At 40.2% G+C, this 25364-nt stretch overlaps 1 protein-coding gene across 1 annotated transcript in view; it reads right to left on the reverse strand.

The window, feature by feature from the left end:
- Positions 1 to 25364, reverse strand: part of slc35f1 (solute carrier family 35 member F1) — a 166553-nt gene that overhangs the window by 54837 nt on the left and 86352 nt on the right. The window contains exons 3-6 of the mRNA XM_030771861.1: positions 4777 to 4904; positions 2206 to 2365; positions 1498 to 1654; positions 532 to 584 (exon numbers count right to left, since the gene is read on the reverse strand). Coding sequence (XP_030627721.1) covers positions 532 to 584; positions 1498 to 1654; positions 2206 to 2365; positions 4777 to 4904 — 498 coding nt within the window. The remainder of the gene's footprint in view (positions 1 to 531; positions 585 to 1497; positions 1655 to 2205; positions 2366 to 4776; positions 4905 to 25364) is intronic.

Consider the following 25364-nt stretch of genomic DNA (forward strand, 5'->3'; position numbering starts at 1 on the left):
TCTCTTCCTATTATCTATGAGTTAGCCAAACTGACGTAGTGATTTCTAGTTTTTTTTGTTTTTATTTTTTTTATTCCTATGAACAACATAGGTATTTGAACATGTCCACATCAACAGACATACTTAGAATTTTCTAATTCAAATTCAGTAGATTTCAAGTATTGATTTATTAAAAGGTCTAACAAAAAGTGTATGTGAGGACCATCTCCATAAATCTCCAGGGTTAATGGATTGTGGAAATAATATCTGACACAGCAGGGGATGTAGGATCAGTAAGTCTCACCTTTAATTTCTGCTTAATTAGCTCTATCATTTACGACACCTTTACGTCTCCCAAAAATCCTAAATAGTGGGTAGCGAAGCGGAGCAGGTCGAAGGAGATGTTTTATTGATGTCTCTCCCTGAGGCTCAGCAGATGCTCTGCTGTCTGTGTTGTTTTTAGACTGTTTAGTTTCTTTTGCTAGTATATCTGCCAGTGTGTCAAGCCCAGCTCGAGGCAAGTCTGCTGCTTAAACATTTTGATTAACTCACCTATTTGCCAGTCCCACTGTACCTTTAGCAGCTCCTTGTGCTCCATAATAGCCCTGAAGCAGAAACAAAATCAGTCACAGGTACAGTATGTGTGTGTATGTTGTGTGTATGTGTGTGTGTATGTGTGAGTGTTGGAGGGTGGGGTGGAGTTTCTGTGAGTGACTGAACACTGAAAAATCAGGGGAAATTTCTTCTACAAAGCATTTTTTTTAGAAGTCGAATGAGTGGTGCTTGATAACGAGAATGGCCATGTGGCCTGTGGGTGCTAGCATTTACATATGATACAGACTCAAAGGCTGGCAGCTGGTGGTTGCTAAAGCACAAGGCCAAGTTAAGAACAAGGTAGACTGAGGGAAACTAGTCCACTGGTGCTCGTTTATGCCTGGCCAAACAAAGATGTTAATTTGCAGGAATAGTTTGCTTGGAGAGCAGGACTGTGTTGGATGCTGACAGGCACCTTTCAGAGACTAAATGGGAGGCATCTGTATGTCCAGCTGACCAATACTGGAAAAATGCAAAGAGACAGGACTTACTCTAATAGATCTACAGTAGGTCGGTAGTAAATGTATACACTTCAGTTAGAGCAGAAAGCAGCTGAATTAGAATTTAATTATTTGAATGCTTAGGCCCTGTCCCAGCAATATCATTTATCTTGTGTCCTTCAGGAAAATTATAACACAACTGAATGCTTTACTGAATCTTCATCTAAACTGCTATATATTCTGTTCTAATTATTATTCTGTCATTAAAAATTCACAAAGAAAAAAAGCACTGAGGAGAATTGGGACAGGCCTTAGTCATTCAGAGATTTCAACTTCCAGGTTTGGAATTGAGTGAAATGGTACTGAATAGAATTTGCCCACACTGAACTGAATTCTTTCAGTAAAGAAGTGGAGCTGAGTAGTGTGTGGCTGTTCATGTGATGCAGAGAGGTCAGGGCAGAGTAGTAGAGCTAAAGAAACTTACAGCTGAATCCCACTGAAGAAGGAGCCGAATAAACCAATCATGCCCAGGAACTCCACACGACTCAGGTTCTTCACTATAAACTCCTCACACACATTGGAGATGCCATAGAGCGTAGCCCCTGCCAGAACCAGCAGGTCTCCCAGAAGCTTATGGTCACCTGTATAAAACAGACAGACACAGCCACCACACTATAAATTATTAAAATAAAATAAAGAACATGACAAGAACAAGTTAAGGCAATAAGACTTAAAGATACCCCTACTCAAAGTGTATTGCACATTATTTTGAATGTCCAAAATGTTTACAATGTGAAATTCAAAAACAAAAAAGAGGAATCACTGTCATACATAAATCCAGAGGAAAAGAATTCAGACTGACTGTGAGTGAATTATCCAACGAACTGTAGTGTATCTATAAATTACTATATTTGCAACCTAGTCCTTAGAGAAAGCCATGTGTGACCTCATTTGGACAACATGCAATTCCCATTCATTTTTAATATCAAGCATTGATTTTATCTATCTATTGCAATGGCTTAGAGCTGAGGCACACTCCAGGAGAGCTTAACACTGATGTAATGGCTAGAGAGCATGCCTACATGGGAAACCCCACACTACTCGAGGGAGCAGATCCAGTGATTAGTTGCTTGTCATTACTAGGCATGTTGTAATTGAAGAAGAGTGTTGCCATGACAATAAGGGTACTCACCCATGCCCTGCTGTCTGCCAACCAGTACATCGGCACCCACCATGCAGCCCATACCCAGCAGACACACTCCCACGCCCACAAAGTGCACTGCCTTATACCTCACCAGCAGAAAGAACCAGGACAGCAGCAGCACCACAGGGATGATGAAACAGTCCAGGAGCTGCTCAAGAACACCAGAAGAGCACATTCAGTAATAGAGTGTGTTTGGTCAATTTGCTATGTAACGGATAATGTACATCGAGCCGGTCATTATAGCGAAATAAACCCTGATAGGGTGAAGCGGGACCCCAGCTTGCTGTACATAATCCTGCTTATTACATGGCTACTTACTAAAGAAATCAATAATTTGACACAAAATATTGATTTAAGAATGATTTTATTGCTTCCACTAAAAAAATAGTTCCATAGCAACCGTCTGTTATTCATGGCTGCGGTCTGATATTCAGAAATAACAGACTATAGAATGCCGTAGCTGACCAGTCAGCATCGAGTATTCAACAAAGCTGTGTAATAATCTAAGTTAATCAAACCTATGACAGATTCCAATTTAATGCAGTAGAGTGGCCAACTAAGGGGTCCCATTAGTCCTTCATTTGGGAGATTGCCCTTCGTGTCTCTGGTACAGGCATGCAAGGACATGAACAGAACTGCATAGATATCATATAAAATGGCTTGCAGGGTGGCCCAGCTTTTCATATTCTGTTGTAAACCCCTTCAGTGTATCTTAAAGAGTATACAGTTTTTAAGGAGTACACAGATTTTAAAGAGTTTACATTCTTTAATGAGTATACAGTCTTTAATGAGTACACAGTTTTTAAAGAGTTTACAGTCTTTAATGAGTCCACAGTCTTTAATGAGTATATAATCTTTAATGAATATATAGTCTTTACTGAGTATATAACCGTTAATGAGTATATGGTCTTTAATGAGTATAGTCTTAAATGAGTATACAATCTTTAATGAGTATATAGTCTTCAGTGAGTGTACAGTGTTTCAAATGTAAAGTCTCTACTGCATTACACTGAAAATGTTCAGGAATCCCCTTAAATCTGCTAAATATACACTTAGTCATTTTTGACTTGATCCACTGCTTTTGAATAGTTTTATCTTGATGCTTTCTTTGAATTAATAGAATTTATATCTAAAAACCCTGCATCTGCTTTAGGTTTTGACAATCATTAAACTTGTGTTTGCAATGTAATATCCTTTGGCGCTGATACAATGTAAAGCTCACATTTCTGTCTCAAGCCAGCCATGTCAGTAGACATCAGAATCAATCAGACACAATATTTAAACAAACTGCTCCAGAACATAAGCGTGGTTGTAATACTGATGGGTCATTTGACTGTGGGACAGCAAGGCATGACAGCTGATTGGTCTCTTGCCTCTACAAATAGCTCAACACAGGTCAAAGCTCAATATGAAAAAGGTGTTAAAGTAGCAGCCAGCAGAGACTCTGCCAATGCTCTGTATAATCTTTCTCATAGGATGACAGGACTGCTCACCATTGATCCTGATGTTTCAGAACATTACTGTGGCAGCATTGTGGCTTTGTCCAATGGCAGCTGATGATGTGAGTGCCAGTGGAACATAATGGATGCTGACATTCTATCTGTTTCCTGTCTAAATGAGTGACAGCAGAGTCAGACTTTAAATTTTGCTATGCGTGTGTTATACAGGCACCAGGACATGCTGAATTGGCTGCACTTACCATTGGGTTACAAAGGACTCACTGTGTGTCTCTGTGTGTGTGTGTGTGGACTAAACTTTTTTCTTACAGAGTATATGAAGTGATACAACAATGGTTGGGTACTCATGAGTATTCATAGTTATTATAGCTTTCACTGATCACTACATTCAGTATCAGTTGACATTTTATTACGATGTTTTGAGAATGACATGTTATTAGATATTACTCAAAGCCTCCAGTAGTTGCTGCACCACACTATGAAACAACATGTGGAATATGGTAACACCCCCCCCCCCCCCCCCCCCCCCCCCTCCCACCACACACACACACACACACACACACACACACACACACACACACTCTGGGAGCTGACAGGATAAGTGATTGACCACCACACAGGAAGTGCCAGCATTGCTCCCCAGAAATAACCACAGTCACTAGGCTACTGGTAATTTTTTCAGTAATGGCATAGACAGGAGGGAAGTTGAAAGGACAAGGAGGGAAAAAATCAATTCTTCTGTCAGCAGCACTCTCCAATAATCATTGAAAGCTCTTGTGGACACTAATAAGGAAGACTCCTTCAGCAGTCAGGTGAATACAGCTCCTTTCAGTACTAATGATATTTTAATGAAGATTAACTGCCAAGTATGATGAGAATCACAGTCTGCCGTGAATCAGTGTAGAAGGGCTATCGTCACACCCTATGAAGGCCACTGGAATCAATGTATTTCCTGTCCACCATGACAGACAGCACACACACACAGAGGCACATGCACACAAACACTGTCTTGCACACACGCACATGTACATGTACATGCACACACTTTGCAACACACATACAGTTAGCACTCTCCATAGATGTGACTGAAATAGACACTCACCTGAATGCTCGTTAGTGTGGTGTACTGGTAGGCTTTAATGACCAGGTAGTTTGCCTCTATATCAATCAAGCCCAGAATCATGTATTTCCACCATCGTCTCTTCAATATTGCCAGTAAATTTTCCTCTCCTGCAAAAAAGCACGAAACCAACTGTCAGTTATAATTGCACGGTGACAGCTTCAAAATGTCTTTCAAGACTAATAATCAGGTTTTATTCATACATTTATTTACATCTCTCTTTTCAGTTTAAACACCCAGTGTGTGCATACATAGATTCTCATGACCTGACCACGAGCTGTGTGATGTGATTAGTCATTCTGGGATTTTCAGGCAACCAGCAGTCATAAGGGAGCATTTAGCAAACAGAGAACGTTAATGCTTTCCACACCTATACGTGATGCAATAGTTAGGAGGATGATTCAAATGAGTGCCTATACCTCGACAGGTATAGGCACAGGGTGATGGGTCATGTTTAAACTGTTTTTCTCTCTCTTAAGTGGCAGCTCTGAAATAGGTTAAACACACTTTTATCCATGTAGCTGATGCCCTTATACAGAGATAGTGGTTCACTACTCTTACCAACGCTCCATTATAGCCACATTATAGTTATTGCGCAGGTGATTCTTTCACATCCAAGGTTAATTCAATTCTTCAGATTCATAGTGAATTTGATCCATGTTTAGCTCTGATGTGACCAACAGGTAACAGTCATCTAAACAATCCTCAGATCTCATCTGATCATCACATTTCACTTCAAATGACAATGTGAAAACTACAAATCAGAGCAACAGAAAAATTAATTCAAACGAGTCACATTATTATTATGTGCATCTTGGCAAAAAGAACTTTAAGGGCAGCTGTGATGAGGCCAGTGTTCAGTGCTGTGAGTCAGTTTGACCTTAAGAGAGTAAAACAAAAGTGAAAAAAAGCCTTATTCCCGGAGCCAAGCCTGCACTACCTCTGCACTGCAGTATCCAACAGTGTACAGTCCACAGGATGACAAAATACATTTGGCTATCTCTGCCCAGGTAAAGAAGCGTCTATCATTAAAGGCAGAACCTTCTGGAAACAATGCTATGATTCCACCAGGGTTGGGGTCAGGCTCTGAGCACTGCTGAGAGGGACAGAAAGGCAAAATAAGATCCAAGAACTGGTAAGAAACTTTGCTAGTTTTCTATGGGGTACACAAATAAACAAATGTTGACTGCGCATTGCATTGTATTTTTATCAACCACTCTGCTGACATTGTCAGTTTAAAAGATACTTGGTGCAGCACACTACTGCCTGGTTCTCAGGGTCTGAAGAGAGACAGATGGCAGCTACAGAGTGATGCAACAAGTGTTCCAATTTTATTCCTAGTTAGGACCTTCTTTCACTGTGACTATTGAAAGCTTGTGTGATGATTTTGCTCTTTATGTTTTCAGTCGTCCAGGCGCAACAGCCTGAACTTGGGTGTGCCTGATGGGTTCAGTGGTCTGGCCATACATGGTCTGGAGAGAGGAGCAGAGAACCCAGTCCAGCCTAAAGGAAATAAGTGTGAGGCAGGTAAAATGACAGTCACTGTATCCTATCTAGGGCCTGAGGGGAGGAGCAGTGACATGGTCTGAGGTAATTCTTTTATAAATATGAAGTAAAGGAAATGAAAGCATTACTCACTCTCAACTGAAGAAAAAAACCCCATCTCTAAACTAAAAAAAGCACCTTTCACTTTACACTAAAAAAAAGCCTCTCTCTCTCTCTCTCTCTCTCTCTCTCTCTCTCTCTCTCTCTCTCCCTCCTTCTCTTTCTCTCTCCCTCTGGGCACTTGTTTCGAACCCTGGAGCGTTTCCACCCCAAGTTCGGTTTGTTTGGACATGTGTGAACACAGCAATTGTACTAGGGTATGGACTAAAACAAGCTGGCCAAGACCACCTGTACAAGGTGGTCTTGGTGTGCTTCCAAGCGCACTCTGGGGTGGTTCCTTTGCAGTGAGAATGCAATCCAACCCAGTGAACCAAAACAGCTCACTGTGGCTACGCAATGGATGTTGGGTAAGTTGTCATGCTTTGAATTATGGGCAATAAATTCTGGGTGGTTAGTAAAATTGCTATTAGAAATGAATCATGGGTTAATGTGGAGCAGCGATGAGGTACAATGTATCCTTGAAATTTGGGCAGATGATCACATTTGCCAGCAGCTAGGAAAAACACACAAGAACACCGAAATGTCATAGTTGTTTAGCGACCGACTGAAGGAGAGGGGCCCTGTGGATATTTTAAGAGTCCTATGATGCCAGCTCTGGTGCGTCACCAGCTAATACCACCACTAGAGGCTATTCTGTTGACTTGCTGCCCTGGAGAACATGCTAAAGGCTCAGCAGGAGGCTGAGGAAAGGAGATTCCAACATGCAATCAATCAGATGTTCAGGCAGCTAATCGGCACTGTTGTCAGTGATTTGTGTCCTTGTCAACCACATTCCTCATCACCACCACCCTGGATTTCTACACTTCTGCCAAGATCAACTCCCAGTGCCTGGTCCATGCCGCAGACATCTGTGTCACCACAGCCAGTGTCATCACCCAATCCACCGCCTATGATGCCTGCACCTCCACAACAGCACCAGCCCCAACCTCCATCACCCCAGCCTCCACAACCCATCCCCCAGCAGGTCATCCAACATCCTATGGTCCCACCAGGTGAAGTGACAAATCCATCATTTGATGGCAATGGAAATGCATTGCGCAACGTCTCCACCATACTGCATGATGTGAACATAAGTCAGCATTACCATAAGTGGTAGAGAGCACTAACCAGCCAAATGCATTCCTATTCAAAGTTGGGCTTGTTTATGCGTATTGTTTAATGCACAGTGGTTAAAATGTACAAACAGGCATTTACATTTAGAACATATATATATATATATATATATATATATATATATATATATATATATATATATATATATATATATATATATATATATACACACACACTTTGTGAATGTTATTGATATGAAAGTATGAAAGCACTTTCACTAGGCTGGTACTGAAACAGTTGTACTGTGCACATTTGCAGCAAGTTTGCTACCTCTGGCTAAGCCTATAGGCTACTTTTGAATATGTTCCTAACGTGAATTTGTTTTTCTGATATGATCTTTTTTTATGTTAAGATCTTTGTACTATTTCAATGAAAAGACAGAGGATCTTTTGTACTTTTATTTGGCAATTCATAATATAAAAATGTTTACAAATTGAATCGTATTTCACTGAAATGAGAAAGTTTGATTTTCTTTGTGTTTCAGAAACACCACTGAATATTTCTGAAGTATTGTTAACATTTTTTGATGTTCTAATGCAAACATTTGATAAAACAGCATAACATTGCAATGATCAGTTTGCCTCCAATAAGTCATTTTTACACTTTAAATTAAATCTCTCTATAATACAACTTTCCAGGGCTTAGCATATCCCGAGAACAATAACCTACCTACATCAAACATTCATAGTTAGAGAGAAATGGATGTTGACAAAACATAAGACCAAGGACAAGGTATTAATGTGGAGAATTTGTTCTGTTACAGGAATCCTCACATCTGATTCCAGAAAAATATCTGCACATTGCATTTTGAATTTCATTGCCCCTTGCGTTCTCCTGCTGATGGCCTTCTCTTACCTCCTCTTCATTCTCCTCCACTCTCACTCCATCATCTTTATTGAGGAATTGTTCATTCTGAGCTTCATAGAAGTTGTGTAGTACACAGCATGATAAGATGATTTGGCTGACCAGGGTAATGTCGGCATCACACTCCTTTAGGAGACAGCTCCAGTGGCCTTTGAGGTGCCCAAAGGCACACTCTACGGTCATGCATGCTTGACTAAGGCAATAGTTGAAATTGATCTGTTCTGGTGTTACTCCTCTGCCCTCATGGTAAGGTTTCATAACCCAAGACAATAAAGGGTAGGCTGAATCACCTAAAACAACTAGCGGCACCTCAACTCCCTCAAATGTTTCAGTAATAGTGTGCCTCTCTCACCTCGCAGTGTTGAAAGGGAGAAAACATGGGCATCATGCTTTCTACCTGCCCGCCCAACATTTATGTCTTAAAACTTCAGCTTCTTGTCCACCATACTTTGCAAAATAACTGAGTAATGTCCCTTTTGATTATAGTAATCTGCTGAAGTGTTAGGTGGAGCTTCGATATTTATATGGGTCCCATCAATAGCTCCAGTGACTTGAGGGAATTTCCATTCATCTCGAAAGTCTTGTACGTTCGACCTGAACTCAGCTGCAGAGGGTGTTCACAAATGCATGAAAGTGGCTCTTCGCATCCTGAAGTTCAGCAGCCATTTGTGGTTGGTCCAGTTGTTATAGATATGCGGCCACCAAGCATGGGTACATGGTTGTACCCATATGCTCCTTTAGTGAAAGTAGAGTGATAGGAAATGTCATCTGAATGTTTAATTGACATCTTAGCTTACAACCAGCAAGTAGTCTAGATCTACAAAGGGCAGCATGCCTGGTAAGCACATCCTCTTGAGGTTACTACTGTAGGTACAATATCAATCCTAACATGGGGGCACCAAAAGATGTAGGTGCACTAGGATTATTAAATCAGTCTCATATAAATCAGTCTCATAAAACTATTAACCATTAATTTTGGTGTTTAATACTTCATAATTAAACTACTAATGTTAATAGAATAATCTAGTTGTAACACTGTGCTACAGTCTTAGTGAGTATTGCAGTACTAATGTATCGCAATTACACTACTAAATCTATATCATCCATGAACAACCAGGTTGCTGAAGGCAGTTGGAGTACTTTGTTGGCAGAGGTTGGCATTCAGTGAATATTGCAGCAAAAACAGACAGGACAACAGTTTATCCCAAAGATATTATTTATTAACATAATAAACACTACTTAGCAAACTGATATGATAATACTGATATGATACAATCAGTAATCAGCAGCAAATAGAAGGATCAAGGCACAAAATGGTAATACGATGGTAATGAGGCTATGTACAAGTATTAAGTGTAAGATTGGACGAGCGTAAGACCAAAGATGCATGTGTGTGTGCGCGTGTGTGCGTAAGAGAGCGTGTGTGTATGTGGGCGTGTGCACAGCTGCGCACTGAAGAGAGGAAGAGGAGCGAAAGAGAGAGGCTGTGTGCAGGCGCACAGGCGAGAGGTATGTGTGGAATGTGAGTGTGCGGTGCAAGGGTCTGTGCTAGGCATCAACGAGAGTGGGGATGGGCAATAAGAGGAGCGTGCTATAGGAGGTAGTCCCTGCCAAAATTAAAACTGAAAATGAAAATGGGAAAATGAAAGTTCAAACCCCCTTTTGCCATTTCTTTTTCAGTACCTGTGCGCACATATCCTGCCAAAATGAAAAATTGAATTAGATAACCCGATTTTCATTTTGATTTTCACGACAAACACGAGTCTTCTCTGACAAAAATAAAAATAAAATTGAAATGTCTTTTTGTCATTTAATTTCATTAGTTAGACTTTTCCTTTCAACAGATTTTGCGGTACAAATCAGACAAAATGCAAACGAAAAGACAAAGTTGATAAACCTATGGCAAACGCCCAGTTTGCGATTTAATTTCCGACATCAAAGCGCTGTACCTGACAATATGAAAAGGCAAAGGAAAAGGAGCATTGCATTATCGTTTCCTGCTTTGTCTTTTCGTTTTCTTTTTTTTTTTTTTATAAGCCCGCCACCAACCCTCCAACATGGGAGTCACATCATACGTTTCTCTCTCTTTTTTTTTTTGTCTCGTTTCTTCTTATAAATTTTATTGTGTACAGAGGAGACAGGTGGACAGGCAAACGAACAAACATGCAGACAGACAGGTGACATACTGTAGAATGACAGACAGACTGGTGAACAGGTAGACAAGGAGACAGACAGAAGGACAAAATCAATGAAAGGTAATAAGGGAGTGAGGGAAAAAGAAGAAAAGTAAAAAACAAACAAACAAACAAACAAAAAAACAACTATACATGGGACAAGACAAAGGACTGACGCTGTGATGGGGGAAGCAACGCCAATAATTCTAATATGGAAACAGTAATAATAATAGTAACAACATTGATGACCATAATACTAATAAGGATAACAACAATACTGACAATAATACCATCATAATACTACTACTACAGTTACTACTACTACTAATAACAATAATAGTGATAGTTTCTTTGAAGTATGCGTTTGTGTGTGTGTGTGTGTGGGGGGGGGGGGTGTTAGCTAGCAGGCAAATTCAGTGAATTTATGAAAGGGGCCCAGATTTTTTGAAAGTATAAGTTTTTGTGTTGGAATGAAATTCTTTCCATGGATATGTGCTCTATGAGAAGGTTTAACCATTGTGTGATATTTATTGTGTTTCTTGTTTTCCAGTTTAAGAGGATAGTTTTCTTAGCAATTGCTAGGGCGATGAGTATGGGTTGGGGGTTTTGGATTGGTGGGCTGATCACAGAGGTATCCCCGAGCAGACAGCGGGATGGAGAGAGAGGGATGTTACAGCTCATAAAAAGTGATATTCTGTCAGTAACTTGTTTCCAAAAGTTGTAAGTTGGTTGGCACAACCAGGTAGAGTGGAAATAATTGTCTGGGGTGTTCATTGTGCAATGTGAGCATATGTCTGAATCTAGGAATCCCATTTTATACATCTTGTGCTGGGTGATATGTGTTCTGTGGATTACTTTATATTGTATTAGTTGAAGATTAGTATTGTTTGTCATTGTGAAAGTGTTTCTACAGATTAGAGTCCAGAAGTCTGCATTGGTAGAGAGTGATAGGTCTTTTTCCCAGTCTTGGATGGGGAGGGATATTGTTTGGTCGGAGGATGATATTAGTTTGTATAATTTGGAGATAGTTTTCTTAGTATTATTTATTTTTTCCATTTCTTCCACTAGTGGGGGTGGATGTAGGTTGTTGTTAGTTTTATTAATTTTGGATTTTAGAATGGATTTTAATTGTAAGTACTGAAAGTATTGCTCTTCCCCTATGTTATACTTTTGCACCAGGTCCTGGAAAGTGATGAAGGTGTTATTCTGAAAGATGTGTTGAAGCTGTGTGATACCTCTTTGTTTCCAAGTGGTGGAGTGAAGTGGTGATTTGTTGAGTGTAAAGTCCGGGTTGTGCCATATTGGGGTGTATTTACATGGTGACACTGTGAATTTAAAGATTTTATTAATTTTCCACCAAGCTGTCAGGGTTGTTGAGATTATGGTATTTTTGAAGCAATCGTGGTGTTTTATGGAAGTGCTAAGGAATGGCAAGTCGGAGATTGAAATTTCTTTGCATTCTGACTGTTCTATTTCAATCCATGTGTTATTCTGTTGGTTGGGATGAATCCACTTTGAGATATACTGTAGTTGATTAGCCAGGTAATAATAGCAGAAGTTTGGTGCTTCCAGTCCTCCTTGAGATTTGTGTTTCTGTAAAGTTGCTAGTTTAATCCGGGGTGGTTTATTTTTCCAGTAGAATTTAGTTGTCATGGAGTTGAGTGAATTAAACCAGTTAGTAGTGGGTTGAGTTGGAGTCATTTTGAAGAGGTAGTTCACTTTAGGTAGTATGGTCATTTTTACAGTTGCTATTCTGCCATTTAGAGAGAGTGGTAAATTTGTCATTTTCTATTGATTTTAATAATGGAGTGAATTTAAGGCAAAACAACTCTGACAGCTTGGCGGAGATATTTATGCCTAGATATTTAACATTACTTGAGGAGGTGAGGGGCGTGTTTTTCGCTGTAGCGTATGAGTCAACACCGCAGATGGGTAAAATTGTTGATTTTGTCCATTTTACAGTGTAGTCTGATATTTCAGAAAATAAACTGATAAGCTTCATGGCTTCTTGCAGGGAATTTGATGGGTCTTGGAGGCAAAGCAGTATGTCGTCTGCGTAAAGGCTGAGTTTGTGGTGTGTGTTGGGGGTTTGAATTCCTTTGATGCTGTTGTTTTGGCGTACTGCAGCAGCTAGAGGTTCAATGAACAGGGCGAAAAGTGATGGTGAGAGTGGACATCCTTGCCTGGTCCCTCTGTGTAGCATGAAACTCTGTGATGTTAGTCCGTTAGTAGAAACTGTGGCCATCGGTGAGTTATACAGTGTTTTTATCCATTGAATAAACGATTCCCCGAATCCAAACTTCTGAAGTGTTTTGAATAGAAATGTCCGGTTTACTTTATCAAATGCCTTTTCTGCATCTAACGAAACAAGTATTGTTTTTGTTTTACTTTTTTGGGATATATTGATTAAATTGAATAGTCTGCGCATGTTATTTGATGAATCTCTTCCTTTGATAAATCCGGTTTGGTCTGAGTGGATTAGTGATGGGGTTACTCTTTCAATTCGGATGGCTAGCGCTTTACTGATAATTTTGAGATCGGTATTGATGAGTGATAGGGGGCGGTAGCTAGAACATAGGGTTGGGTCTTTGTCAGGCTTCAGTAGTACTGAGAGGAGTGCTGTGTTCATATGTGGCAGGATTTTTGAGTTTTGTTTAATATCAACAATCATTCTAAAGAAAAGTGGGGAGATTGTGTGCCAGAAGTGCTTAAAGAACTCAGGAGAGAAACCGTCAGGTCCTGGTGCTTTATTATTTGGTATCTGGTTGAGGGCATTATGGAATTCTTCCAATGATAATGGTGCATCTAGTTCATTTGCTGTTTCCTTGTTAAGCTGAGGAAGGTCAGTACTATTGAGGAAGGAGTGGATGTCTGTCAATTTTGGTTCATGATCTGAGGTGTATAATTTAATGTAAAATTCCTGAAATGTATTATTTATATCTGTAGGTGTTTGCATGGTTTCCCCTGCTGAGTTCTTTATGACCGGGATAATTGATTTGTCTTTGGCTCGTTTTAATTGGTTTGCCAGATATTTACCAGATTTGTTGCTGTATTCAAAATTGTCATGTCTTAGTCTTTGCAGTATGAATTGGTTTTTCTTGTTTATAATAGTGTTCAATTGAAAATTGGTTGTTGTTAATTCATTCAGAAGTTGTTCCATGTGATTATTAGCATACTTGACATTTAATTCTCTGAGTTTTTGTTCCAATTTCTTTTCAATCTCATTTTCCTTTTTCTTCTTGTGTGATGAGTATGATATGATTTTTCCTCTCAGTACTACTTTATCAGTACTACTTTAGCACAGTAATGAGGGTGAGATATCCGGGGAATCGTTTATTTCCATGAAGGATGTCCATTCTTCTCTGAAGAAAGTGTTAAAATCAGGATCTTTAAGCAGCGAGATATTGAAACGCCATCTGGGTGAGGATTGTTTAAATTGTTTAGTGTTTAGATTGAAGGATACAGGGGCATGATCGCTAATTATGATGGGGTGGGTGTGAAAGTCTGAAATATCAGATATAATTGAATTGCTGGTAAGAAATAAGTCTATGCGAGAGAATGACTGGTGAACCGGTGAGAAGTACGTGTATTCTCTGGTTGAAGGGTTTTTTAATTGCCAACTATCACCAAGGCCAAAATCTTTCATATACTGCTTTAGTGTTTCGGTGGAGTGCCAATTTCTAGAATTACCTGATATGCTAGACCTATCTAGGTTGGTGTTGATGACACTGTTGAAATCATCTCCAATTATTATTGTTGAATTTGGGGTTTCATTCTGTGAAGAGAAAAATGTATGGAAGAAAGTGGGATCGTCAGTATTGGGGCCGTATATGTTTGCTATGGTGATATTGTTGCTGTTAATGGAAGCGTTGATGATGACATATCGCCCTTCAGGATCAGTAATGGTGGTTTTATGAATTAATGGTATTCTTTTGTTTATTAAAATTGATACGCCTCTTTTCTTTGAGTTATAGGTTGATGAGAATACTTGATTGAAATGTGGGGTTTTTAACTTTTGAGATTCAGCTGCTGTTTTATGAGTTACTTGTAGTAAGCATATGTCAGCCTGTAATTTGATTAGGTGGTTGAGAATTTTAACTTTCTTCGCCTGTGAGGAAATCCCACGGATATTCCAGGTTATGAATTTGAGCGACATGTTTTATAAGGATTGAAGTCAGTTTTAAAGCTGAGTGTTATGAAGTATTGTGTGTGTTATATATAATAGGAAGAGTAGATATGATTGTGAAATTAGTAGTGAGCTGGTGTTTGTTTGCAATACCACATTTGGCAAAAAATGAGATACCTGCAGTAATAACGATCCATTAACAGTAAAATGAATAACATCATAGAGAGGCGACTTTGCCATAATCATCCTGCTTACATCATAATACAGTGTCGTCCCAATTAAGAGGTTAATTGCATATCCCCATTTTCTCCCAGTTTCCCTTCTCTCCCAATTTTCTAAACAAAGATAGACACACAGACGCAGAGAAATACAGAAAGAAAGACAAAGACAAACAGATAACAATGAGATAGAATAGAACATAGAGAGGGAGAAAGAAATATATATATATATATATATATATATATATATATATATATATATATATATATATACATACAGTGACGGCTGGTGGTGATATTGGGTGGGTGGGCTAACAAGTGGATTATACCCATCAGTAATTTACACTGCAGCAACAGCAGCATCACATCCGAGATACCAAGTCACAGCAAGGCCAATATATACCTTGTTATAGCAAGTGCTCTACAACAACACCATAGAGAGGTACCCACTAGAATGGCCTGATGCCAACAAACTCTGTATCTGTCTCCCCCCCTCCTCTCACACACACACACAGGCTACATACCATTTAACTATTTTCCTCTGTACACATTAACACATGCCATTTTAACAAAAACAAAATATGCAAGAATGATGGAATGATAGGCTGCATGATAGAACAGAATGCTCCACAATGTCAGCCTACAATGTCAGAAAAGGGTCTACCTAGGGATGCACTACAAAACGTGTTCCAACTGTAATGACTGCCCATAGATACTGCAACTGTTGTCGTTTTTTTTTTTTATCGCAACCGTTTTGCAACACAGGGCCATGATTTAGAGGGACAGCCGGGGCCATCCGTACTGCACATAGGTGAAAGCATTTGCCAAGAATGTTTTCGTAAATCAAGAACGAAAGTTGGAGGATCGAAGACGATCAGAAACTATCCTAGTCTCGACCGTAAACAATGCCAACCCGCGATCCCGCGGTGTCCCCTACAACCCGCCGGGCAGTGTGAAGGAAACCAATGAGTCTTTGGGTTCTGGCAGGGAGTGCGGTTGCAAAGCTGAAACTTACAGGAATTCACGGTCCAAGCCGTGTCTCCTCCAAAAAGCAAGCATGGGAAACAGAAAAGCGAATTCTTAGCTACGCTAGCCAGTCCTTTCGTTAAAACCAAGTTTCAAAACTTACGATTTTGTCGTTTGTCCTTTTGTGTTATTTGAACGTCGTTTAGACGATGTGTCCCCAGTCTCTTCACTTCCAATTTTTCCACCAACGACATCGAAGAAAAGGGATGTGAAAGTAAATAATCCGCCTCGTTCATGCTAACGCCCACCATTGCCACAGTCGCTCACTTCTTTCTCCCCACTCTCATACATGTAGGTGCTACAGTAGCACCTCACTGTATGTACCGCCTGTACATTCGCTGTCATTGGTCAAAAGTAAATGGGCTGTGGGCTGAATTAATTTAGCCCAAATGATCAGCAAATTAAGGGGGCGTGGCATGACACCTGTCACTCACTTGACCCTACGAAGATGAATGGTAGCTGATTCTACTCTGTTTGGGCTGTAAAAAATAAGCCCATTTGGGTATATCCTGCGTTTTCCTTGCGACTGTTTGGTGCTGTTGCTGCTCTAGGTTCCACCAAAATGTAAAACAGTCTGTTATAAGGTTTTTTAACAATAATTTTCTCATCTTTATTGTAAAAGATAGGGAGGGCTTAGCCCTGCTAGCCCATTTATACCAGCCGTCCCTGTATATATATATATATATATATATATATATGTGTGTGTGTGTGTGTGTGTGTGTAGGTAGTGTGTGTGTGTCTGAGAGAGAGTGAATAAGTAAGTAAGATAGAGGGTGTGAGTGTTGGTGTTGAGGTTGTCAAGACAGTGGAGTTAGTTACACAGCAGTAGGAGGGTTAATTGTTAGCAGCCGGCATTGTTGGTATAGTGGGGTCTCAGAGAAGCCAGGGTGTGGTGTTACAGTCTCGAAATCGATGTCCATCGATGTAGAGTTTGTCCACAACAAGGGAAGTCCGCTTGCCCTGTTCCCTGTGCTTTTTAAGAATTGGCCATAATGTTTTGCGGCGCTCGTTTATTTCCCGAGGGAACTGGTCGTTGAGGCCAAATTTGGTGCCCCTCAGTTCCTTCCCATTGTGTTTCACCAGTTCTTTTTGCTGGAAGTGTTCGAATTTTGCAATGATAGCGCGGGGACCTTTTAGATCGCGCCGCATAAAATCTTTAATGAGGGCTTCCGGGTTGTCTGGTATGCTTTCTGGAATTCCAGAGAATATCAGATTGTCTCGCATACTTCTAGTTTGTAAATCCAGGATGGTTTCTTTCATAGCCTTATTCTCTTTCAAAACAAAGTTCATCTGGTTCGTAAGGGTTTTCGTCATAGTTTGGAGTTCTGAGTTGTGTTTTTGGAGAATCTCAACCTGGTGGTGGGTGAACTCGAGGCTGGCGCGCAGCTCTTTTATTTCTTGATGCAGCACGCCAAGGATATCAAGTTTTTTATTAATGGAGGCGAGTATACTGACCTCGATTCCGGTGGTGGTGAGATCGTCCGTACTGGTAGAGGAGTCGGTTTTTTTCCTCTTCGCCGGGTTAGTGTTTTCTGTTGGCAGGCGAGTGTCTTCCATGACGCACTGCGAAAAGCAATCGTCGATAAATCTCTCAAGTTGCTCCACGATGAGATTTTTGTATTTGTAATCCGGTTGGAGAATAACTAATTAGATGGAGAATTAGGTGGACAATCTATATTTTGAATGGACGAAGTCTAACAGGCGCGCACTGCCAAGTTTGAATCTCCCTCCTTAGCTGTCGAATTCTCAGAGCTCACGCATGCCGTAAACTGCCGTAAAGCAATCTTGTCTTTTCGTTTTCAAGTTCACCTACATGCAGATATATGTAAATATAGAGTGAAATTTCGTAGGGCGAAATTTGCGAAGTGATTTGCTGTTCGGTGTGTTTTTAGGCTGTCATGCACTTTTGTGATCGCGTGACTTCCGTCACTGGCGCCCCTGTTTTAGGCTACGTGTAACGGTAGCCAGCGAGTAGAGTGCTGTGCAGTGAGTATACCCCACTCCCCCGACACGTTAACTGTACGTTCACACTGAGAGCGGCGAGAGCGTCAAGAGTCGCCCAAACCTCCCTGCCAACGACGCTGTTGAACACTGTGGACGCTCTGCCGTTGATGAAATAGGCGGGTACAAGTTCCTTCGGAAAGCTTGGTTATGCAAATGTTTTTAAAGGGGCTATAAAGCAAACAAACAGGTCGAGCGGTATCTTTGTGCTGACTGACCACCAGTAGGCTATAAGTTAACCTTATGAGATATTTTAAATGTGAAGGTGCGAAATCGACCAATGACAGAAATAAATAAACAATGCTAATTGCATATTTCGTAACAAAATTAACTAATGAAAAACACTACTTAAAAGCTTTTTGTTGTTGTGTGTCTTTTGTGTTAATGATAGGCTAGGTCAAATTCCAGCATGGAGTTTATAGGACACGTTTACTAGCCTTGGTCTTTAATTAACACTAACGTTTGTGCATAACCTACATTACAGTACAACATGGGGAAACCCACCACCGATATAATCAGTTTCTCCTCCATTTTGCTTAGGACCAAAAGTTTTGTGGGAACAATAGTTTATACTGTTGTGTTCTCTACAATTCTCTAGAGCGGAGCACTTCCAAGTTTCTATTGGTTGCCGCCCAACCGCGTCATATCTCATTACCATAAAGTTAACCAAACTTCAACTGTATTTTGACGCCCAAATCACCCTCGCCGCGACGCCCTTTGCCGCGACGCTCTTCGCCGCTTAAAGATGCTGGCTCTCATTGAAAATGAATGACTTCCGGTCACTTTGACGCTCTCGCCGCGCTCAGTGTGAACGTACAGTAAGAGGTGTACTAGCGACTGTTGCTAGCGCCCATGTGACTTAGTCTCCTTGCTGGCACGCCCGTCTCCCATCCTAAGGGTTGCTGGTTCGAGCCCAGTGGTAAACACAACACAGAGCGGTAACATACGCACATTTCTAATTTACATAGATTTACAGTTACAAGTGTGCGATAGAAGGTACATTAAGACTTTGGCCAGAAGATCGGTACAAACACCTTACTTCGTTGTTTCTTTGTTCTGTTCTTCTGCAAAGTAACAGTATATCTTTAGGCAGGAAGGATCACCTGCCAGAGAGAGATGATTTCTCTCCGCTAGACAGAATCCATTGCCAGAGAGAATTTGAATTTTTCTGTGATTTAAGGTGAAATTGCGTCACTGTATTGCTGTATCCAATAATGTTATAGTTAAAGGTGATGCTACCAGTGAAAAGGGATACTGTTGCAGTGAAATATGAGAAGATGGGTGAAGATGGCCCATGAGGTCAAGCAGGGGATTGTGGGTAGTATGGGGTACTGGCAGCCCCTACACTACCCACCATTCAAATCCAAAAAATTACAAAATATGCAATTACTTGATGATGGGGGAATATTGGGGTTAAGCTAAAAAAAGAAATTATGATGAGATGAGATGAAAGGCATATAATATCACTAAGCTTAAAAGATGTGCCTTCAGGATAGAAATTGTTGGGTGAATGTCACTGTACGCATCTAATGGCTCCTACTAATGCGTCTCAAAGCAGCGCATCTTCGCATGTGAGTGCAATATTGTAATAAATTAGTCTCTGGTTCAGAGCAAAGCTAACAGACTATAGGTGTGAAAATGCCCTTTCTCAAGTTAAAAATGCATTTCTCACTCTAGCTGAAGAAAGCATCTCTCACTCTAAACTGGAAAAAAAGGATATTCGGAATTTGGATGATGTTTGCCAGACCCTCAATCAGTGGAAGGGTATCCTGTGCGAAGTCCAAAAATGAATAATTTTAAAATTAACTTGACCAGTCTCTTTCACTGAAAGAGTACGATTTTGTGCCGAAACAAATAATACATTACTCCAGTTATCAGCTCTGAAAGTGGAGTTCATCTGCATAAATAAACTGTATAAACACAATGTCAGTTGACCTTTTGTGGTCTGGGTTCAGGCAGGGCTGTGATAAAGGGATGGATACATTTTGCCTGTCAGTGATGAGTAACAGACAACTATCTAAGTGAAACTGTTGTCAAATTTAGAAGGAGTAAAGGCCCATGGGAAGTGATGCAAAAGCTGGTTTATGTGTGGTGGAAGATATTTAATTCAGACTGATGAAATACCTGTCAAAAAGTACCTAGCTGCTCATGAAGAAATCTGAACCGAATTGAGCAAGTTCAGACTATTCTGACCTGAGTGAGGTATATTCATTTGAGTTTTTAATCCCAAATGAAGGTTTAGTTCATATAAGAATGAAATACTAAGATTGCATGTAAAGCAGTTTGTTGCATACTAGAGCATCAATCCCTTTTTCAAACTGAAATGCAATTAGTTATAAACACTTAATTGCTTTTGAAAAATATAGGCATGGTTTGCTTTGCAAGATAGTTGGCAGGTACCGGCCAACTATCTTGCAAAGCAAGTTAGTAGCCATCCCTCAGTCTGGTTCATCCCAGATTGTACCTGGTACACACTTTTTTAATTGGGGCAATCGCATCGTAATTTTTTTTACTGGCGCACTGATGCAAATTAGTGAATCTTACCATCCCTATATCACTTCATTTTTCTAACAAATCCAAATACCACCAGGACATAGACCTCACCCAGGGGCTACGTGGCCATTTTTTGGTAATAATGACACACATGAAGGAAATGTTTGGAAATGCTGATCCTAGATCTCAGGTTGAGCACTTGTTCAAATCTCTGAGGTACTGTGAGCCTCCATCAATCAACACAAAGCAGCACCACTTGAGAGAGCAAGAGGATCTTTGGATAAAAGCAGCATAAAGCTATGAATAAATTATAGGGTTTGTGGGATGTCATGGGTTATCTCAGCAGTAGACTAATTTCTGCTGTAGTAATTACTGCAGCATCTGTGGTGTAACAGACAGATCTAGAGGAATGTGTCTATGCTTCCAATAGACCATTATACATGACCACACTAACTTGGAACAATAGAAAAATCTGTACTGCCTGAAAACGGGTACTGCTCCACGCGCAATTGACCATCTTATGCTCAAGATCATTTCTGAAATATCAATTAGAAATAAAGTAGTCCCTTAAAAAATGTCCATTCTTCTAATGTTTACAAACGCCTATATGAAATAATGGCTGTAACAATAAAATTTGACTTGACTGGTCAATTTGACTTTTATTGTAGATAGACTGTGAATGAGAGGGAGATTGTTGCTATCAGTCCATGTCTACATCTGTGTCCAGTTTGAAACAGGTTGCTGACATCTAAGTTAGCTTTAATACTTCAGAAATAATTGGATATTGTCAGCGCTGAATAAATTGCAGGTCATACTATGACTGCCTATGCAGAAAAGGCTTGATTGTCTTAGTTGTTGTTATAAGATGCAACTGTCCAGATACAGCTGGGTTGGAACGATGGAAGGAAAAAATTAGGCAAACATAAAGAGAGAGAGAGAGAGAGAGAGAGAAGGCAGAGATGGGAAGAGTACAATTTCAATCTCTCAAAAAGTGAGACAAATAAAAGGTTAAAATACGGGGTCACGTGATGATGGCTGACTGAAAGCTGTGTTTTCGCAGAGCTCCTGTGCCCATGTAACATTTATTGCTAATTATTTAGTCCTCATGTTTTTTCCTAGACTAAAATCTCGACATATCTGGTGTAATTCGGGGTAAAGAAGTCATGTCGACAATCACAGAAAGAAATAACCAAGCGTAACCTGAGACAAACTCAGCCATGCTTCGAGATTAGCTATGGCATCACCATTAGCTAATGCTAGCACTGGGACTGAGGCAAGTACATTGGACATTTCTGCGATTATAAGGGAAGTCACCCAGACAATTGCTGATGTTATGGAGAAGAAACTATCCAAGTTCTCTGACACTCTGGACAAAATTACAAGTCGTGTAGATGACCAGTCCAAACATATCAGCCAGGCAGAACAGCGGGTCTCCAATGCGGAGGACCAATGAACCACAATGGAACAGCTCTGCAAGATGGAGAAGAGGTGTGCTGGTATCTCTCAGAGACTGGATGATGTGGAAAACTGAAACTGACGGACAACATAAGAATCCTCAGTTTTAAGGAGGATGCCGAAGGCAACAATTCTATTCAGTTCTTGCGTCCTGGCTACCAACAGCCCTTGGGCTCTCCACTGCAAAGGGTCGTATCAAAATCGACCGAGCCCACCAGAACTTTGGGCCAAAAGGCAACCATCCTCGTCCAGTGATTAGCAAGCTTCACAATTCCTAGGACGAGGTGAAAATTCTGTTGGCGGTGAAGGTTGGCATACTCGGGATCCCCTATCTGCATCACCTTCCCTAGCTGCTGGCAAGAAACACCACTCCTTCAACCATGTCTACCAAAAACTTTTGGATAAGAAGATCAAGTTTGTGATGCGGTATCCGGCCAAGCTCGCCGTCAACTACAAGGGAACGAGCGTTCATTTGAGAATGCAGATGAGGACAGCTCTTTCGAGTAATACTGGTGAGCCAGGCCAGCATTCAGTGGCAACTTGTTAACTTGATTAGCAACCAAATATTATGTGTAGCCAGGTAGGCATCGTTAGTTTTGACACATTGTAAATAACTTTCACTGCCTTTCCTATTTTGTTTTCAACTGACTAGCCAAATTTCTGTTTGACATGAGAACCTAATTAAAATTTGGGCTGGGATCATATGGGAGAGGGCAGGGGCTGAAGGGACAGTTTTTCTTTTCTTTCCTCCCTCTCTGTGGTGATGACCTCTTCTGCTTTGCTACCCTTCAAGTGCTTTATTTGTAACATTAATATTATTGTGATTCCTAGGTTTGTTTTATTTTAGTAATTGAAGTTTGATAGTATTGTAGTTAATCTTTGAGTAAAAATCATAGTAGTTTAGAATATTTAATTGTTTAGTGTAATTAATAGTTTAGGATATTTAATCATTAGTTTAGTTTAGGTGCCAACCACCAGTTACAACCTTCTTACACTTTCAAGGTGAGGAAAGCTAACTAATGTTACAGTTTTATGAGGCTAAGTTAAGTTTTAAATAAGTTATTTTGGCTAACTAGGTAATGTCAGCTTGATCCTTGTAACGCGTATCTCATTCTCAGTTGGCCACTAACTTACTAGCTAAAGTAATTAGTACAGGATAACACTGCAGGGTACAGCAACAAGCTTTTCTGCTACTTCGCCAGTCAAAATTCAGTCCTGAACAAATAATGTCAATTAAATGTACATGTTTTTAAAGAAGCACACATGGCTGACATAAATGTTCTCTGAGCGATACTTTGCTCTGAGCAATCAGCAATGACATAAATTACAAATACAGCCTTGACAGAAAGTAATAACCATTATAAACGAGTGTGTGAGATCTGAAGGAGATCTGAACTTACACCTGTCATAATTACTGTTATGTAAGTTAAAAAAAACACTAATGTTAAATGTAAGGTAACGATTTCTTTCATGTGGGTAGCCTAATGTGTAAGGCCTCTCTCGCGCAAGCCCTCTCTCTAAGCCGCGTAGTGTTATCAATGTATTTTAACGTTAACTAGTGGCGTTTGGTGAGCTGGAAACAGAGGAAGCCCAAACCTTCCCTTTAAATCGATCATTGATTTCAACCTTTTCCTGTGAATCTGCCTTGATTAACAATAAAACGAACGATTCACAGGATAATTAACACCAGTTGCATAAACAGAGTAAATGATAACCAGTGTCATTTCGTGACACTGGTATTATTTCTCTTTACTGAACTGTGCAGCATTTGTTATACCCACACATTCTTGTAATTTGTGGATAATCATACTTTTCGCTCTTTGTACGACCCTGCCCAATGTGACAAATAAATATCAACTAATGCCAATAACTGCTCAAATTAAATAAGCAAGTTTGGTCAATAGTGCAAAATATACAAGGCAACTAACTGCATTCAGTATAAACTATGTACCTCCCTTAGACACATATACACACAGACACAAGAAATTATTCTGTCAGGTCTGAGCTTTGACTAAATAAGAGAAAAAATGAAAAGAAAAATGGACATCACATGTTTTTTCACCAAACGCCAGTCTGTGAGTAGGAGATTCCCAGCTGTATAGTACTGTTATTAAAGATGATTAGCTAATAAAAATGTACTTTAGATAGAATTAATGACGGGTCAATGAAGATTTTTTATATAACTTTATCTTTAGGCCACAAACATAGAAACACAGTCCACTGATGGTGGCAGGAACAGTGTAGAGCAACAAAGAAAGCCTCAGGTGAGGTTTTAAAATTCTGGTCCCCCATATTTCAGATAGACATGTTTACGGCTTTATTGCTTTAAGGGGGAAATAACCTCTAATAGCCTAAGTAAGTAAAGAGGAGAGCACCTGCCGGAAATGATAAATGCAAAATAAGAGAGGGACTTGCTGGACTAATCTAGTGTTTCAGTCAAAATTCTCAGGACTTTTTTCATTAGTAGATATTTGTTGTTGCTAACCGAATTTTTACATTGCCCTGACTAAAGACAACATTTCCTCATGGCCTAATATTTTCAGGCAATTTCTGATGACAATGAGACAGGTCCAAGTCAGGTTGAAAGGGACAGCAATCACAGAGAGAATGAGCTTGAGGGCAATGGAGACAATAGAAGAAGACAGCATGAGGCAGGAGAGACAGAAGGAGAGGAGGTTGAAATTGAGGATACAATAATGATATATACACAGCCAAATCAACCCGATCCTAAAATTATACAAAAGTAAGTTAAAAAAAATTGGTATGATAAGTATCCCTGGCTACATGTCAATCAGGGTATCGATGGTGTTCTGTCAGTGCTGGTTTTAAAAACTGGAAAAAAGCGCTTGAAAAATTTGGCAAACATGAGAAGTCGGAAGGCCACAAAGTTGCTCTCACAATTGCAGCATACAAAAACAGATCAGTCAGTGCACAGCTGAGCAGTGCGCACACTGAACAACAGAAAGAAAACAGAGCTAATCTGTTAAAAGTTATTGGTGGTGAGAAGTTTCTAGTGAGATAGGGTTTGGCCTTTAGGGGACATGTTCTTCATACAGGGAACCTACACCAGCTTTTAAGATACAAAGCTGAGGATGATCCACCGTTAACCAGGTGTTTGTCTGCCGAGAGGGAGGTGTATACTTCTGTCAGAATGAACTAATCAATTTGATGAGCTCATCAATTGTCAAGGCAATCACAGACGAAATCTGGCCATGCCTGGGTTGCAGTTTTCAATAATAATGGACGGAACACGCTATGTTGACCATGATTTAGTGCTGCACAGAGAGTTCATTGGGTTGTATGAGGCAACATCGACAACTGGTGAAAATCAGATCAGATTATCTTGGATATACTGATGAGGCTGGATTTGCCATTATCAGGCCTTAGAGGTCAGCCTACGATGGTGCAGCGAATATGGCTGGGAAGTACTTGGGT

Source organism: Chanos chanos, chromosome 4, assembly GCF_902362185.1.
Source record: "Chanos chanos chromosome 4, fChaCha1.1, whole genome shotgun sequence".
NCBI lineage: Eukaryota > Metazoa > Chordata > Actinopteri > Gonorynchiformes > Chanidae > Chanos > Chanos chanos.